The following is a 17,107-nucleotide window of genomic DNA, read 5'->3' as shown; positions in this document are numbered from 1 at the left end:
AACAGCGGCCACTGTTTCTCTGACCTAAGCCGGGTGCCCGAAGTTAAGTACAGGTTGTCTTAGTCGATAGGTGTAGTTAACTAGTAGTGTTTATGTTGCATGACTAATTGTGTGTAAATAAAGTACCCTTGACCTTGCACTAACTAACTGGCGTTTGGCTCTTTGATCGATAGCCGGTTGAACCTTGTGATGGTATCAGTTGATACCCGGCGACTCTGAGCATTAGAACATAGATATCAAAAGAAAGAAGGGCAAACTCACTGATTGCCATAATTGGAACAGAGCCATAGGAAAAGACAAGTAAAAGAAGCACAACAGTTATTGGCGACATCTGACGGGATTCGACCCAGAAGTGACTGTGTCACTCCGAGAGAACCCACAAAAGTGTTTGAATTAGAATCCAAATTCGCAAAGTAAAAGAAACCACAAGCGAAACCAGTATCGATCAAACCTCCAAAATTCGGAAGTGTGTAAATTTGCATGCTTACTAACAAAGGGATATAAGGTAAACTATAAGGGATAGATTTTGTTGCATGAAACTTTCGGGAGTTGCGTAAACCGGAAAATAGCTTGAGCCGTACATGTGTTTGCACCACCGCTTTATTCCCCCTTGTTCCAAATTTCCGGTAAACAGAAGTAATTGTAGGGATGGCCATGAAGGCAATGGAACGCCTTATGCATCCACAAGAGCCCGAGGTCGCAGTGACCAATAGATCAGAACAGTGTCCCGTATGGGAAGAAGAGCTTAGGAGATACCTAAAAGGGAAAGGATGGCCTCTATGGTCGGAATTTTGCACAAATGAAGAAACAGGTCCAGGCAGCATAGGACAGACTTGGTGGGACAGCCTGACCGAGATTCATAAGAAAAGTTTAAGCAAAGTTCGGAACCGATGGCAATCGTGTCCTGCCTGGCACAATTGTGAGGCACAGAGGAGGTCGTGAGGACGCTCCGTAAGCAGCTTGAGGAGAAGGAGAGAAGTACAGAGGGAGATATTACTAAAAGCGAGAGATTAAATGTGCAGCTCTAGGAGCAGTTAGCGGCGAAGGACAAGGAGGTCAAGAGGGCACACCAATCTTGTCTCGCCCACCTTAGCAGCTTCCAAATTCAGTATGATAAGGCCTACCAGGACACTCAACGTGCTGTAATGGTAAGAGAAGAAACAGAGGCTCAGGTACAACAGTTAAGGAAACAGTGCGATGATTTGAAGGCACCCCTCCGAGCACTCCACAGTTCCACCACAGAACAGAGGCAGAGTTCAGTGGATCATGCCAAGTGCAGGCAGCAAATTGCAAAATTGCAATCCCTGCTATCTGTTCAAAATGGGTTCAGAGACACCTTTGGCCCACAGCTAGATCAGGAAGACGGCCCCGATTGACAGGAACTCAGTGAAACGGCCCAACGGTACGTGAGTGAGACCGAAAATCAAAATAGAGCCCCCCAGGTCCTGAAAAAAAAGGCACCCGCACCACCGACTGCACAGGCAGCACCCAACCCAATGCACCCCATCACCACGCAGCGCAGGGTCACCACGGAAGACTAACCCGATTTTGTGTATACAACCCCATTAAAAAATATATATATATTTATTCAAATTTTTCAACAAATTTTCAACAAACCCCCCCCGCCAACAAAAAGAAAGAACCAAGAACACAACAATCAGAAATTATACATTGGATTTCCCCCATATACAATAACCCCCATATAACATTTAAAAACACAAATAGGGAAACCCCCCCCCCCCACCTTCACCCAAACGCCACCCCAAACGAAACCCCCCCCTCCCTCGCCCCCCTGCCCTTGGGCTGCTGCTGCTGACCTCTTCCTAACGCTCTGCAAGATAGTCTAGGAACGGTTGCCACCGCCTGAGGAAACCTTGCACAGACCACCGCAAGGCAAACTTTATCCTCTCCAGCTGGATGAACCCTGCCATGTCATTGATCCAAGCTTCCACACTAGGGGGCTTCGCATCTTTCCATAGTAGCAAAATCCTACTCCCGGCTTGTCCGATACCCCAAATAATGCCAATCCCCAGCTCGGCTTGATCCGGGCGTTCACCACCTTGGACATAGTCCTCGCAAAACCCCTCCAAACCCCATCCAGCGCTGGGCACGACCAGAACATATGGACGTGATTTGCCGGGCTCCCCAAGCACCTCCCACATCTGTCCTCCACCCCAAAGAACCTACTCAACCTCGCTCCTGTCATATGCGCTCTGTGAGTAACTTTGAACTGTATTAGGCTGAGCCTGGCGCAAGAGGAGGAAGAATTAAACCTCCTCAGGGCATCAGCCCACAGACCCTCATCTATCTCCTCCCCAAGCTCCTCCTCTCACTTGCCCTTTAACTCCTCCACCGAGGCCTCCTCCTCTTCCTTCAGCTCCTGGTAAATCGCTGAATCCTTGCCTGCTCCAACTCATACACCCGAAATCACCCTGGCCTGAATCCCACGTGCCGGAAGCAGCGGGAATTCCCTCACCTGCCGCCTCACAAACGCCCTCACTTGCATGTACCTGAAAGCGTTACCCGGGGGTAGCCCAAACTTCTCCTCCAGCGCCCCTTGGCTCGCAAACGTCCCATCGATGAACAGGTCCCCCATTCTTCTCAACCCTGCCCGATGCCAGCTCCGAAACCCCCCATCCATCCTTCCTGGGACGAACCGATGATTCTCCCGAATCGGGGACCAAACTGAGGCTCCCACCTCGCCCCTGTGTCGCCTCCACTGCCCCCAGGTCTTCAGCGTCGCCGCCACCACCGGACTCGTGGTGTACCTTGTCGGCGAGAGCGGCAGTGGTGCCGTCACCAGCGCCCTCAGGCACGTGCCCACACAGGACGCCATCTCTAGCCTCTTCCACGCCGCCCCCTCTCCCTCCATTACCCACTTATGGATCATCGCCACATTGGCTGCCCAATAATAGCCACACAGATTCGGCAGCGCCAGCCCCCCCTGTCCCTGCTACGCTCCAGAAACACTCTCTTCACTCTCGGGGTCGTATTCGCCCACACAAATCCCATGATGCTCCTGCTTACCCGTTTGAAAAAGGCCTTGGGGATCATAATGGCAAGGCACTGGAACACAAAGGGAAACCTTGGGAGGACCGTCATTTTGACCGACTGCACCCTACCCGCTAGTGAGAGTGGCAGCATATCCCATCTTTTAAAATCCTCCTCCATCTGCTCCACCAACCGTGTCAAATTGAGCTTGTGCAGGGCCCCCCAACTCCTAGCTACTTGGATCCCTAGGTACCGAAAGCTCCTTTCCGCCCTATTCAGCGGTAGCTCGTCTATCCCCCTTCCCTGGTCCCCTGAATGCACCACAAAGAGCTCATTCTTCCCTACGTTGAGTTTTTACCCTGAAAAGTCCCCAAACTCCCTAAGGATCCGCATGACCTCCGCCATCCCCTCCACTGGATCCGCCACATATAACAACAGGTCGTCGGCATACAATGACACCTGGTGTTCCTCTCCCCCCCCCCCCCCCCCCCCGGACCAGTCCCCTCCATTTCCTGGACTCCCTCAGTGCCATGGCCAATGGCTCAATTGCCAGTGCAAACAACAATGGGAAAAGGGGCACTCCTGCCTCGCCCCCCAGTACAGCCGAAAGTACTCCGACCTCCGCCGGTTCGTAGCCACACTCGCCACTGGGGCTCTATATAGCAGCCTGACCCAGCTGATGAACCCCTCCCCGAACCCAAACCTCCGCAACACTTCCCAAAGATACTCCCACTCCACCCAATCAAAGGCCTTCTCCACGTCCATAGCTGCCAGTACCTCAGCTTCCCCCTCCACCGAGGGTATCACAATCACATTGAGGAGCCTCCGCACATTTGTGTTTAGCTGCCTACCCTTCACAAATCCCGTCTGGTCCTCATGAATCACCCGCAGGACACAGTCCTCAATTGTCGTAGCCAGCACCTTCGCCAGCAACTTAGCGCCAACATTGAGGAGCGAGGAGATCGGTCTACGCGACCCACATTGCAATGGGTCCTTGTCCCGCTTCAAGATCAAAGAAATCAGTATCCTGTACATTGGCGGGGGCAGGGTCCCCCCCCTCCCTCGTCTTATTAAAAGTCCTCACTAGCAATGGGCCCAGCAGGTCCACGTATTTCCTGTAGAATTCAACCGGGAATCCATCCGGCCCCGGGGCCTTCCCCGCCTGCATGCTCCCCAATCCTTTAACTAGCTCCTCCAGTCCAATCGGCGCCCCCAAAGCAGCCACCTCCTCCACCTCCACCCTTGGGAACCTCAGCTGATCTAGGAATCGTCGCATCCCCTCCTCCCCCGCTGGGGGCTCAGACCTGTACAGATCCCCATAGAGGTCCCTAAATACCTTGTTTATTCTCACCGCACTCTGCACCGTATTCCCTCCTCTATCCTTAACTCCACCAATCTCCCTCACTGCCCCCCTCTTACGAAGTTGATGTGCCAGCATCCAACTCGCCTTCTCCCCATACTCATACGTCGTCCCCTGCGCTTTCCTCCACTGTGCCTCTGCTTTCCCAGTGGTCAACAGGTCGAATTCCGCCTGGAGGTTCCGTCACGCCCTAAGTAGCCCCTCCTCGAAGGCCTCTCCATACTTCCTGTCTACCCTTAGAATCTCCCCCACCAACCTTCCCTCTCCCTCCCCTCTCTCTTCTCCCTTTGGGCCCTAATGGAGATTAGCTCTCCCCTGACCACCGCCTTCAACGCCTCACAGACTACCCCCACCTGCACCTCCCCGTTGTCGTTGGCCTCCAAATATCTTTCAATACACCCCTGCACCCGCCCGCACACCCCCTCATCCGCCAACAGTCCCACATCGAGGCACCACAGCGGGTGCTGGTCCCTCTCCTCCCCCAACTCCAGCTCCACCCAATGCGGGGCGTGGTCCGAGATAGCTATGGCCGAATATTCCGTTCCCTCCACTTTCGGGATTAGCGTCCAACTCAAAATGAAAAAATCTATCCGGGAGTAGGCTCTATGGATGTGGGAAAAGAAGTAAAATTCCCTGGCCAGTGGCCTGGCAAACCTCCATGGATCCACTCCCCCCATCTGGTCCATAAACCCCTGAGCACCCTGCCGCAGCCGGCCTCTTACCCGTTCTGGACCTAGAACGGTCCAGTGCTGGGTCCAGCACAGTTTGAAGTCCCCCCCCCCCCCCATTATCAAGCTTCCTACCTCCAGATTCAGAATCCGACCCAGCATGCGTTTCATAAATCCGGCATCATCCCAATTCGGGGCATATACGTTCACCAGTACCACGCGCACCCCCTGCAAACTACCACTCACCATCACATATCGACCTCCATTATCCACTACAATATTCAGTGCCTCGAACGACACCCGCTTCCCCACCAGTATTGCAACCCCTCTGTTCTTCGCATCCAGCCCTGAATGGAATACCTGTCCTATCCATCCCTTTCTCAGCCTAACCTGATCTGCCACCTTCAGATGTGTCTCCTGGAGCATAACCACGTCTGCCTTCAGTCCCTTTAAGTGCGCGAACACGTGGGCCCTCTTGACCGGCCCGTTCAGGCCCCTCACTTTCCAAGTTATCAGCCGGATCGGGGGGCTACTGCCCCCCACCCCCGCCCCCCCTGCCGACTAGCCATCTCCTTCTCTAGGCCAACCACGTGCCCGCGCCTCCCGCACCCTCCAGTCCCCAATGCGGCGGACCCCCGCCCCGACTACCTCTCCTACTTCCAGCTCCCTTTTGGCCAATGCAGCAGCAACCCAGTCCCCCCCCCCCCCCCCCCCCCCCCCCGCTAGATTCTCATCTAGCCATTTTGCTCCCCCCATGACACTCCCGTAAGTCAGCTGACTCCTGCTGACCCCGGCCTCTCCCGCCATTCCATCGACCCCCCAGTGTGAGAAACCCCCACCCCTTGGCCGTCAGTGTCCGCTCCTCTCCAGCACCGCCCTCCCCCTGGCCCCGCCCCCATCCTTCCCTAACGCGGGAAAAAGCCCGCGCTTTCCTGAGTCGGCCCCTCTCCCTCTGGCGCAGCTCCTTTTTGCGGCCTTACCCCAACTCCACATCCCCGGGCCTCCACCCCCCCTCTTCCTCCGTGGGGCCCTGCCCCTCCAACACCGACGCCCACACTCTCCCACAGCCCCCACATCAAATCCATTCACCCATCCCCACCCAGCACTCAAACAAAAAGAACATTCCCCAAACGCGGTAAACACAGTAAACATCCCCCCACGACAAACCCTCAATTTGAGTCCAACTTTTCAGTCTGGATAAAGCTCCAAGCCTCATCAGGCGTTTCAAAATAGTGGTGCCGATCTTGGAACGTGACCCACAATCGCGCTGGCTGCAGCATCCCGAACTTCACCTCCTTCCGATGGAGCACCGCCTTAGCCCGGTTGAAACCAGCCTTCTTCTTAGCCATCTCCGCACTCCAGTCCTGATAAATTCAGATCTCTGTGTTCTCCCACCTGCTGCTCCGCTCTTTTTTAGCCCATCTCTGGACACACTCTCTGTCCACAAAGTGGTGGAACCTCACCACTACAGCCCTTGGCGGCTCGTTGGCTTTGGGTCTCCTTGCCAGGACCCAATGAGCCCCATCCAGCTCCAGGGGCCTCGGGAAAGCTCCCGCGCCCATCAGCGAATTGAGCATCGTGCTCATATATGCCCCGGCATCGGGCCCCTCCAGTCCTTCAGGGAGACCCAGAATCCGAAGATTCTTCCTCCTCGACCTATTCTCCAGGTCCTCAAATTTTTCCACCCACCTCTTGTGCAGCACCTCGTGCGCCTCCACCTTCACCGCCAGGCCCAAGATCTCGTCCTCGTTCTCCGAGGCTTTTTGCCGCACCTCCCGTATCGCCGCCCTTGGGCCTTCTGGGTCTCCACAATCGCAATCTCCTTCTGGGTCTTCAATCGCAGCCTTCATTGGCGCCAGCATTTCTGTCTTCAGCTCGTCAAAGCAGTGTTTAAGAAACTCCTGCTGTTCCTGCGGCCACTGCGCCCACACTGCTTGGTCTCCACCCGCCGCCATCTTGCTTTTCCTCCCTCGCACTTTTCGCTGCACCACGATCACTTTTTTAGCCGCTCCACTCCTGGTCCAATCCATATAATGTCGGGGGGACCGTGCTGTCACGTTCCCACACTGGATGCCGTCGAACGATTGCCGTTGGGGCCCCTCTGAAGAGCCCAAAAGTCCGTTCTCGGCGGGAGCTGCCGAACGTGCAACCTACCTAGGCATAGCCGCAACCGGAAGTCCCGTATACAACCCCATTAACTATCATCCAGTTAAGAGATGCCCGCGATAAGATAAAGACTTTCCACCCCACATCAGACCCACACCACTTTTTCAAACAAGTGAAGCAACAGACCCTCATGTACGGTTTAGACGAAAAGGAAGAGGTTAAGCTCATAGTTATGTGCCTTGACCCGTCAGTTAGTTCAGCTCTTCCCGACCCACAAAATGTAGGAGGAGGTAGCCTCCAAGAAATGAAAACGGCCATTTTAGACACATAGGCTAACATAGAGGAGATCCGGTAGAAGGACTCAACCGGTGCAGGCAGAAAAAGGAGAGCATCCAACAGCATTTGCTGGACGCCTCTGGATCCATTTTACTGCTGTATTTGGTGAGTTAGCCCGCGCCCGTTTATCAGCAGACGATACGGCCAAATGGACCCGTACGCTTGTATCCCATGCCACAGAAGCAGGATAGAAGGCATGTGCCAGTTCCGACCCCTCAGACCCAGCATACAATGAAGTTTGGGTTCTGAAACGCCTATTGAGAGCTTGGGAACAGTCCGTACAGAGAAAGACAGAGCAGGAGAGAGTAGATGCCACAATGAATCCAGTAAGGGCACACCAAGACTCCGCATGGGTAAATGAAGGCAGAGTTACAGCGCAGCACCCCAGGACACAAGAATGTTATAATTGCAGACACGAAGGACATTATGCCCGAGAATGCAATGCCCCCCCGAAGCAGCAAAGGAATCAGCACCCAAACGCCCCCCACAGAAACAATGCCAGACCCATCCACAGTGTTAGCGCCCGACCAGATAATTCGGCCATGAATGGCATCAATTGACGGTGTTCGGGCTCCCCAACTTGGGTCTGCGATACCCTTTGGGATAAGTCCGGAAGACCGGTAGTTGCAGGCACAATGCGGGGACACCCCGTAGAGTTCCTTTGGGACACAGGAGGGTCCCAAACCATGTTAAACTCCTCCATCATGTACCAGAGAGAGATATGGCCCACTACAGACACCATTACCCTTAGTGGCTTTACAGGTCACCTCCAGCAGGGACACATCACAGCCCCTGTGGATGTACAGATTGGCAATATTCAAACGAAACACTCGGTCATTTTAGTAGATTTATCCCAGGCAGCAGAACACATCCTGGGCATAGATTTCATGAGTACACACAGCCTTTCATTCAACCGATGCATATGGAAAATGGCTAGAGCAGTGCGAGCCCCCGCCACGCTCACAGTAGGAGATTATGCCCATAGATTCAGCTCAGTAGGAAAGTACTGGTTTGATCCACAAACCATTACCACAGACAAAGTGGTTAGAGATGTCTTGAAAAGACATAAAGCAGCATTTGCCCAGCACAAGCACGACTGCGGCAAAATCCCAGGTGTGGTTAACATTACATTTCCCGATCCTCAGCCCCAGAAACAGTACGGCTACCCCCAGCAAGCCGAGGGAGAGATAGCCCAGGTAATTCACAGCTTATTAAATCAAGGAGTCATTGGACCCGTAGCATCGACAAATAATGCCCTGATTTGGCCAGTAAGGAAACCTGATGGTTCATGGCGACTGACCATCAAGAATTGAACAAAGTAACCCCCCTATCAGCCCCCACCGTTGCCATGAGTCCCGAGACCACGTTGAGACAGAGATAGTATTGGATATCAGCAATGGCGTTTGGTCCACACAACTGGACAAAGCATGCCAGTATAAATTTGCGTTCACTTGCCAGGGACAGCATTACACGTGGACGTGCCTTCCACATGGCTTCCACAACTCCCCCTCCATTTTTCACAGACAATTGCCGAATGGCTTATTTACATTTTCCCGCCCTGAATGCCTTGTTCAGTATGTGGACGACTTGCTGCTACAGACGGACACCAAGGAAGAGCTCATTTCGCTTCTTTCTGAATTATTAGGACTACTCACAACAATTGGATGCAAAATTAACCCCAAGAAAACCCAAATCCTCCAGGAAAGAGTCACATATTTAGGTACGGTCATCATGCATGGGAAGCGTGAAATAGAACACAAACGCATTGATTCCATTGTAAGTTTGCCCTTGCCCCAAAACGTTGCAGCACTCCGGTCATTTTTAGGACTGGTTGGATATTGTAGAAACCACATAGACGGTTTGGAACAAAAGCAGCCCCACTTTCCGAGCTCCTAAAGAAACAACCCCAATGGAAATGGTTTCCACAGCACACGGATGCCGTGGATGCATTGAAACGCGCCCTGAGCACAGCCCCCGCTCTGCAAGTCCCAGATCCACACTCCCCATACGCGATAGAGGTAGCGACCACCGACCGAACCCTTTCGGCCGTACTCCTGCAGGAAAGGCACGATCGTTTAGGACCCATAGCCTATGCCTCACGAGTCTTAGATCCATTGGAACAAGGATTTTCAGCCTGCAAAAGGCACCTGTTAGCAGTTTTCTGGGCGGTACAGTACTTCTCGTACATAACCGGACTCAATCCAGTAACCATTTTGACCGAGCACACCCCAACACAGCTTTTATTGGACGGCAGACTAAAAGATGGTACAGTAAGCCAAATTCAAGCTGCGCGATGGACCCTACTCCTGCAAGGATGCGACATTACTGTAAAACGGACAAAAACGGACACGTTTCTGGCCGATAATTTGCACTATGCAGGGACCCCACATGAGTGCGAGATCATAGCCCCCAAGCACAGTACAGGCCCCTTTGTTCCCAAGTCGCTACCAAAAAAGACAGGTATCGGACCACAGACGACCCAGCCCACAGACAAAGCATTGAGAATTTATGTAGATGGCTCCTCCACAGTTCTTGATGGAAAAAGGATCACAGGATGTGGGATTTATGTAGAGGACGTGCAGGGATGCGCTTTAGAAGAAATTGCTTTAATGTTGCCTGGGCATTTAGGTTCGCAGGCAGCCGAGTTAGCAGCCATCGCTTACATTGTCCAGCACCCCGATTCGTTCCCGACCTCAGCAGACATATATTCAGACAGTTTGTACGTCTGCAACAGCCTAACAAAATTCCTACTCCTGTGGGAATCTAGAGGACTTATTTCCACAGATGGAAAACCTCTACCCTCAGCCCTACTGCTCCAACATATCCTTCAGACAGCTAAAGGCAGGAAATATGGCATGGTTAAAGTAAGAAGTCACCGTCGTTTCTCCCCACCCGATAACGTGAAAGCTGATGCCCTAGCGAAGACAGGCTCAAGACATGGCCACTTTTGGCAACCCCCCAAGAGTGCCCCAGTACACGCAGTTCAGGTCTCACAGACCAACATCCAAGACTTAGCCCAGGCACAGAAGGAAGACAAGGCATGGAAGGAAATTTTAAAAGGAAACTTCCCAGCTCCCTACGAAAAGTTTAAAAATTCCTTAACGATCCATGAGGAAATCGTTTTAAAAGATGGCATTTGTGCAGTCCCCATCCAGGACAGGAATGAGATAATTTGTAAGTTCCATGACGGACATGGACACCAAGGGATTGAATCCACCCTTGCCCACCTCAGACCTCTCTGCTGGCGGCCTGATTTGAAAACCGACGTACCTCATTACGTTGAAAACTGCTTGATTTGTGCACAGAACCCAGATAGGTACGCGAAAAAAGCCCAGCTACGCCACACCCGCCCTGTAAATGGCCCGTGGACAAACCTTCTGTTAGATTATATTGGTCCCCTCCCCCCTGGCAGAAATGGATACAAATATGTGTTGGTGGTAATCGACACATTTACGAAATGGGTCGAAGCTTTCCCCTCGAGAACAAATATGGCCAAGGCCACGGCAAAGACCCTGACCGAGCAAATTTTCACCAGATGGGGACTACCCCATAGTATTGAATTGGACCAAGGTTCGCACTTTACATGCAGGGTCATGAAAAACGTTATGACCATTTTTGGTATAAAGCAAAACTTCCACATTGCCTATCACCCGCAGTCCAGTGGCATTGTGGAACGCATGAATCAGACACTAAAGGCCACACTTAGATAAATGGTGCAGCAGCACAACATGACATTCGACACAGTGCTCCCATTTGCACTGATGTTTATTAGAAACACAGTGTTGAGTTCAACAGGATATACCCCCCATACCCTCATGATCGGACGACCCATGAAGGGTACCGAGTATTTATTTGGACTTGATTTGGCCAGCCCCGCAGTCATCGCCCTGACCAATGGGAAAGCAGTCCAGCACATGGTAGAAAATATTCAAGCAGTACAGCTCGCTGCAGCTGTTCGACTAGGCGCTAAACGAAAGCAGAGTAAGGCCTGCTTTGATAAGACAGTACACCCGACAGAGTATACAGTCGGCCAGCAAGTGATGATCACCTTATACAACCCCAGCTCATTCCTCTCCCCTAAATTTGCAGGACCCTATTCAATCTCGGACAAAGTAAGCCCCTCAGTTTATAAAATCACGTATCCAAATGGAAAATCAGGATGGTTCCATGTAAATCAGCTTAAGGTTTATGGAACGCAGTGCAGCCACTCTCACCACCTCTCGTTGGCGATGGCAGACAATGAGGACCCGCCCACTGATGACCCCATCCCCCCCTCCCCCAGCAGAAGCAGCGCGTCCACAGACACGACCTTGACCCCGCCCTCAGAATCAAATTTCACCCTGACACTTGATTCGGCTGCTAGCGATAGCGACAGCACAACTGAAGCCCCTGAGAAAACCGACCAAAAGACACATGTACCAGGCCCCAGTCACTACAGCCCCAAAGACACCGACCATGATATGTTCAACCTCTTTGAGACAATTTATTTGCCCACACGGAACCTGACCCACCACCCGACGATAGCGACATCCCCCTTGCCCAGACCGCCCTACGGAACATGAAACATTGACACTGTGATAATTCCTGTCGTCTGACACGGAATGACGAAATGGACCCCACATTGGCACACGCCGCGTTAGCACGAAAACTCCATACGCGAGTTTGGTACCCTGGAGATGGTGATGACTCCGAGTCTGACTCCCATCATGGTAACCCCTTTGAAAACCTTTTCGGAATGGAACCTTGAGGTGTCCAGTTGATGAGAGTCAGGAACCGATTAAGATTTACGGTGTCCTATGCTCTGATGGAACCTGCCCGCTTTTCTTGGTTAATTGTTTTAAATGTTGTATGTTCTCTCTTGTACGATTTTGTGTGTCGGCCTCACGGACACTTTCTTAATACAGTCATAACTACTCTTCTGACGCCACATGGCAGTTAGAGAAACAAGTTTGTTGGAGCCCATATATTTACAAATTCTTACCGCTCGTGGAAGGTCACTCAGCCAGTAGAGTAACGGCACTGATCCCCACCCTGCCTGAGAACGCTCAATATATTTGGTCAGCCAAGCTCGGGTACTGGAGCAACGGCACTGATCACCGCCCTACCTGGGGATTCCACCCATTCTTGCCCTGCCGCGGATCATACGCACCCCATTCGGAGAATTGTTTTCGAAACTCTTTTGCTGTTCTTTTTCATTCCTATGGTTTAAAGAATGCATTTCGCCACAACATTTGCCCCTTTCTGGCGACCATTCGGTTGCTATCGCCCCCCCCCCCCCCCAACCTACTATTTACATGTCAGAATCACTTGGTTGGAAAAACGAGTTTGCAGAGGATGGAGAAATTGTCCACCCACTCAGCCCATCAAACACAGGCTGCGAGAGCGCTCGCACGGTGACAGAATTTGTTTTGGATGTCTTGTCTCCAAAATGATTGTTTAAAAAAAAAAATGAGGGAGTCACATATGGTGACGATTCCAATGGGAAATTGACGTTAAGGAGAAACAGACAGACAAACGAGATATTAAACAACATGATTAAAACAGATACTATGCTTGTTCCCCATGGAAGATCTGAAGATACTCAAAGACGGAGAAAAGCCTGAACAAGATGAATTGTAATCCAACCCCTTCAGCTCTGGGATTAACTTAGTGAACCTCCTCTGCACGCCCACCAGCGCCAGTACCTCCTTTCTCAGGTAAGGAGACCAAAACTGAACACAATACTCCAGGTATGGCCTCACTAACACCTTTGACAATTGCAGCATAACCTCCCTAGTCTTAAACTCCATCCCTCTAGCAATGAAGGACAAAACTCCATTTGACTTCTTAATCACCTGTTGCACCTGTAAACCAACTTTTTGCAACTCATGCACAAGCACACCCAGGTCTCTCTGCACAGCGGCATGTTTTAATATTTTATCATTTAAATAATAATCCCTTTTGCTATTTTTCCTACCAAAATGGATAACTTCACATTTGTCAACATTGTATTCCATCTGCCAGACCCTAGCCCATTCATTTAACCTATCCAAATCCCTCTGCAGACTTCTGGTATCCTCTGCACTTTTTGCTTTACCACTCATCTTAGTGTCGTCTGCAAAGTTGGACACATTGCACTTGGTCCCCAACTCCAAATCATCTATGTAAATTGATGAACGAGTTGGCCAGGATTTTCACCGAGTCGGGGTGACATGGGAGTTCTTTAAAAAGGGCAGATGGATCCTGATTCCAGGATTCCCAACACCATTCCCGGACTGTCTAAATTTTGGGAGTGCCGTTAAAGTATGTCAGCTGCTTCCTATCAGAAGCCCACACCCCATCCTCCTGACCTGACTCCACAATTTTCATGAAGTCGGGCCAAATTTTTAAAGAGTCATGATTCACAGTCCCTTAGAGAAGCTGTGAACCCTAATGTGCCTTGGGCACCTTTTAAAATGTAAGTTCAAAAGGTTCCTTCATGCCCCCCTGTCCTCTCTGTCAGAAAACCTGAGCTGTCAATCAAACAATGTTTCCTCTGGAAATTATACCTCATTATGTACACTTGATTGCGCACCACGACATCCATTAGAAGAACAGAACACCAGTGCTCCAGAGGAAATATTATTTGACTGACAACTTTGGCTCTCTGATCTCTCTGGTTAATTTCATTATATTTGTTGACATAAGTAAGTGTTTGTGGCTTTTGGGCCGGATGATTGACACTTTTGTCCATACTTTTTTTCCAAGCACACAGGAAAGTGATCGATCAAAGGATTACATTTTTCAAAGCTTTTTTATATAGACATCCAATTTGCACTGTATTGTTCATTGTTTCTAGAAAGTGTGCAGTGGATCATAGGTATAGATGTTCCAGAGCTTGGCATAGAAGGCATGGAGATGGGTAGAAGTGCAGAAATTGGCATAGGAAGCATGAGGGTGCAGAAGATGTTGTGTCAGGGCAGAGCTTGCAATGGTGAACTTGAGGGAGTGGGGGCATGAGGTGGTCTGGATGGGTAGTGTTTGGTGGGTGGGGATGGTAAGGGCTAGAGGACCTTTGTGCTTTTGTTTCACTTGGGCCAGGTCCCATGGCACCTAAAAGGGCTTTTTAAGCAGCCTGCCTCGGCACCTGGCAGCCCTTGTGGTTGCCTCCGCACTGCTTCCTGTGTCAGCTAGCCCAATTCCAGCCTCGACTCAACCCCCAGCAATAAAAATCCTTATTTGGAGGGCACTTTCTTCCAAAGTGGGTGGGTGAGCCAGGAGTGTTCCAGACTCCCACCTACCTGCCTCAAGAATGAAGATCCAGGTCGTAGAATATTGATTCTACAGATTCAAGTTTAGTCTTAAACACGTTTTGTTACTTGGCTCGTCTTTCAAGATATCAATGTGGATAATAAATAATTGGAAGTCCGCTTTTCCCCTTATCTGAGGATCTGTAAAGATTAGTGCATACAATCATTCTCTTTTTATTAATCTTTGTTGAATGAATTCCTTTCTTCCTCCCCTTTAAGGCCTGGATAAAGATATCAAGGTTACAGCCTACTTCCCCAGATTTTGTCTTGTGATGAATGTAAGAAATTGGTATATATATATATAGTATTTTTATATCTGTTGTAGTATTATTAAAAGCCTGGGTTAAGGGATGTATTTGTTGCAGTAATATTATTTAAAAACCTTAGTTAAGGTACCCTGTAATTAAGGTTTTGTAAGAGTGAGGTAACCATTCATTCTCACCACTTCCTTAGTTACAGATAAGGGGCTAATGGAATAGTGTTTACCTTTTGGATGGTTCCCCTCAAGTAGATAATTTGAGGGATTGTATTTGGTCATAGTTAAGCAGGTCATGGGACATCTTAGTGGGATACAGATGATGTAATTAATGGGAGGAGCCAGGTCTGCCAATAGTTTGCAGTTTTGCCAGATGATGTTAGGTTGAGCAAAAGGGTCTGACAAGATAGAAGTGTACTGGATCTGCTCTTGAAAGGGTCCCTCTCCAAAAGTCACTCCACAGAGGACCACAAGTAGACCTGTTTTGTTAACTTTATTTATAAGTGACATCTGAACTGTATTGAGTTGTTTGGTTGGACTATTCATAATCAATACGTAGGGCATAAGATAACGTTTCATCTTTTTTTTTAAAAGGACTATTCAACTATTAATTGTCAAGATATTTCTGTGATGTTAATGTGGCTAAAATGTGTTAAAAATAAAATTTGCTTTAATCTAAAAGATCCTTATTTGTCAGTTGAATCACTCCTGGGATGAAGTATCCTTTCCTCACAGTTCTACAAATTGCAATTGTTAGGGTTTCTCATCCGGTTTCCTAACAGTATATCTAAAGGTACAATACTGTACATGATGTTTGTGGTACATTACTCCTGTTTCAGAAAACTAACAGGAAAAATATTCCCACATATCAAAGGGTTGGGGAAGCTTTCATTACCTCAGATGTCTCATTCTGAGAACCTGAAGTGGACAGAAAATTCTGAGCAAACGTGAATCAGTTCTATATGAAATAGAGTAGCACAGATCAAATATACAACAGCACCTTTAAGTTTGCAAGCTTAACATATTTTGTAACCCAGCTCTTGTTATCTGTGATGTTTCATTAGCATTCTGTACGTTCATATTTAAGACTCAAAAAGCCCTTGTGTAATTTCAGTTACCCAAATGGAAAATTTAGAACATTTCTTTTTTTTAGAATTTCAAAAGGAATTAGCATCAATACATTTAAAATGTATAGGTTTTGGAAATTAAAATGAAATAAAACATGATTTGTTTTTAGATTTGCCAAGACGTGAAGAAAAATTGAGTGCAGACTAATAACAAAATTCAACACTCCCTCAAATGGATACAGTCAACTTCCAAAAACCATCTTTTTTCAGAGAAAACAATGAGGAGTTCTGGGGACCCATCAGTACTTGTGAGCTGTTTTGCATTATACCAAAGGGCTAAAAGAGAGGAAACAAATAATTCCAGTGAATTTTACCCTTACCTACCTGTAGAAGTCTCCTGCACAACTGCAGGTGAGTTAAGAGGACTTGATCAAGAGACACATTTTCTGATGTCAGGGCAGGGGTTCCTGTTGCTTTAATTCCTAAATCTCCATTCTTAGTCAGGAAATCATGTTGACAAATACTGTCTTTATTGTACCTGCCAGTCCTGCCAAATGATAAATTGTGTTAGCTTCACATCGGTCACTTATTCTAATTCCATCTCATGCTCTTTCCTTCTACCCTCTATTTTGTGATTGAGCTCTCTTTTAATTTATTCCATATTTCAATAATCCTGTCTGAAAAGATATCAGGTAAACATTTTCTGTCAAATTACAGGCAAGGTAACAGTACTTGCTGTTATTTATGGATCAATGTATAGCATCATTATGTGAGGAGTAGATGCATAATTATTAATTGTGTGTATTGAAAGGTTGCTGCCCGGGGTGCTCAGCAGGGAATTTTGTAAAAAAGGCAATTTGCGCTTCGCCTCCCTATTTGTTTTTCAGAACTTGCTGCATGTTTCCATTAGTTACCCATTAAACTTAACACAAAAAGTTAAGTCTTGTCCTTGCAAATGTAAATACCCTTCCATGGTGCAGATGACTGAAGAGATGAAGGAGGGAGGACTTTAGATTTCTGCGACATTGGGACTGGTTCTGGGGCAAATGGGGCCT

General features: G+C 49.2%; 1 protein-coding gene across 5 annotated transcripts in view; it reads right to left on the bottom strand.

The window, feature by feature from the left end:
* The window catches only part of ripor3 (RIPOR family member 3), a 412,703-nt gene that overhangs the window by 77,265 nt on the left and 318,331 nt on the right, over positions 1 to 17,107 (bottom strand). For all 5 annotated transcript variants that reach the window (XM_072514737.1, XM_072514735.1, XM_072514736.1 and 2 more), the window contains exon 15: positions 16,437 to 16,599. In XM_072514737.1, coding sequence (XP_072370838.1) covers positions 16,437 to 16,599 — 163 coding nt within the window. The remainder of the gene's footprint in view (positions 1 to 16,436; positions 16,600 to 17,107) is intronic.

This window comes from Scyliorhinus torazame, chromosome 8, assembly GCF_047496885.1.
Source record: "Scyliorhinus torazame isolate Kashiwa2021f chromosome 8, sScyTor2.1, whole genome shotgun sequence".
Taxonomy (NCBI): domain Eukaryota; kingdom Metazoa; phylum Chordata; class Chondrichthyes; order Carcharhiniformes; family Scyliorhinidae; genus Scyliorhinus; species Scyliorhinus torazame.
This window is presented reverse-complemented; position numbering and strand designations above follow the sequence as displayed.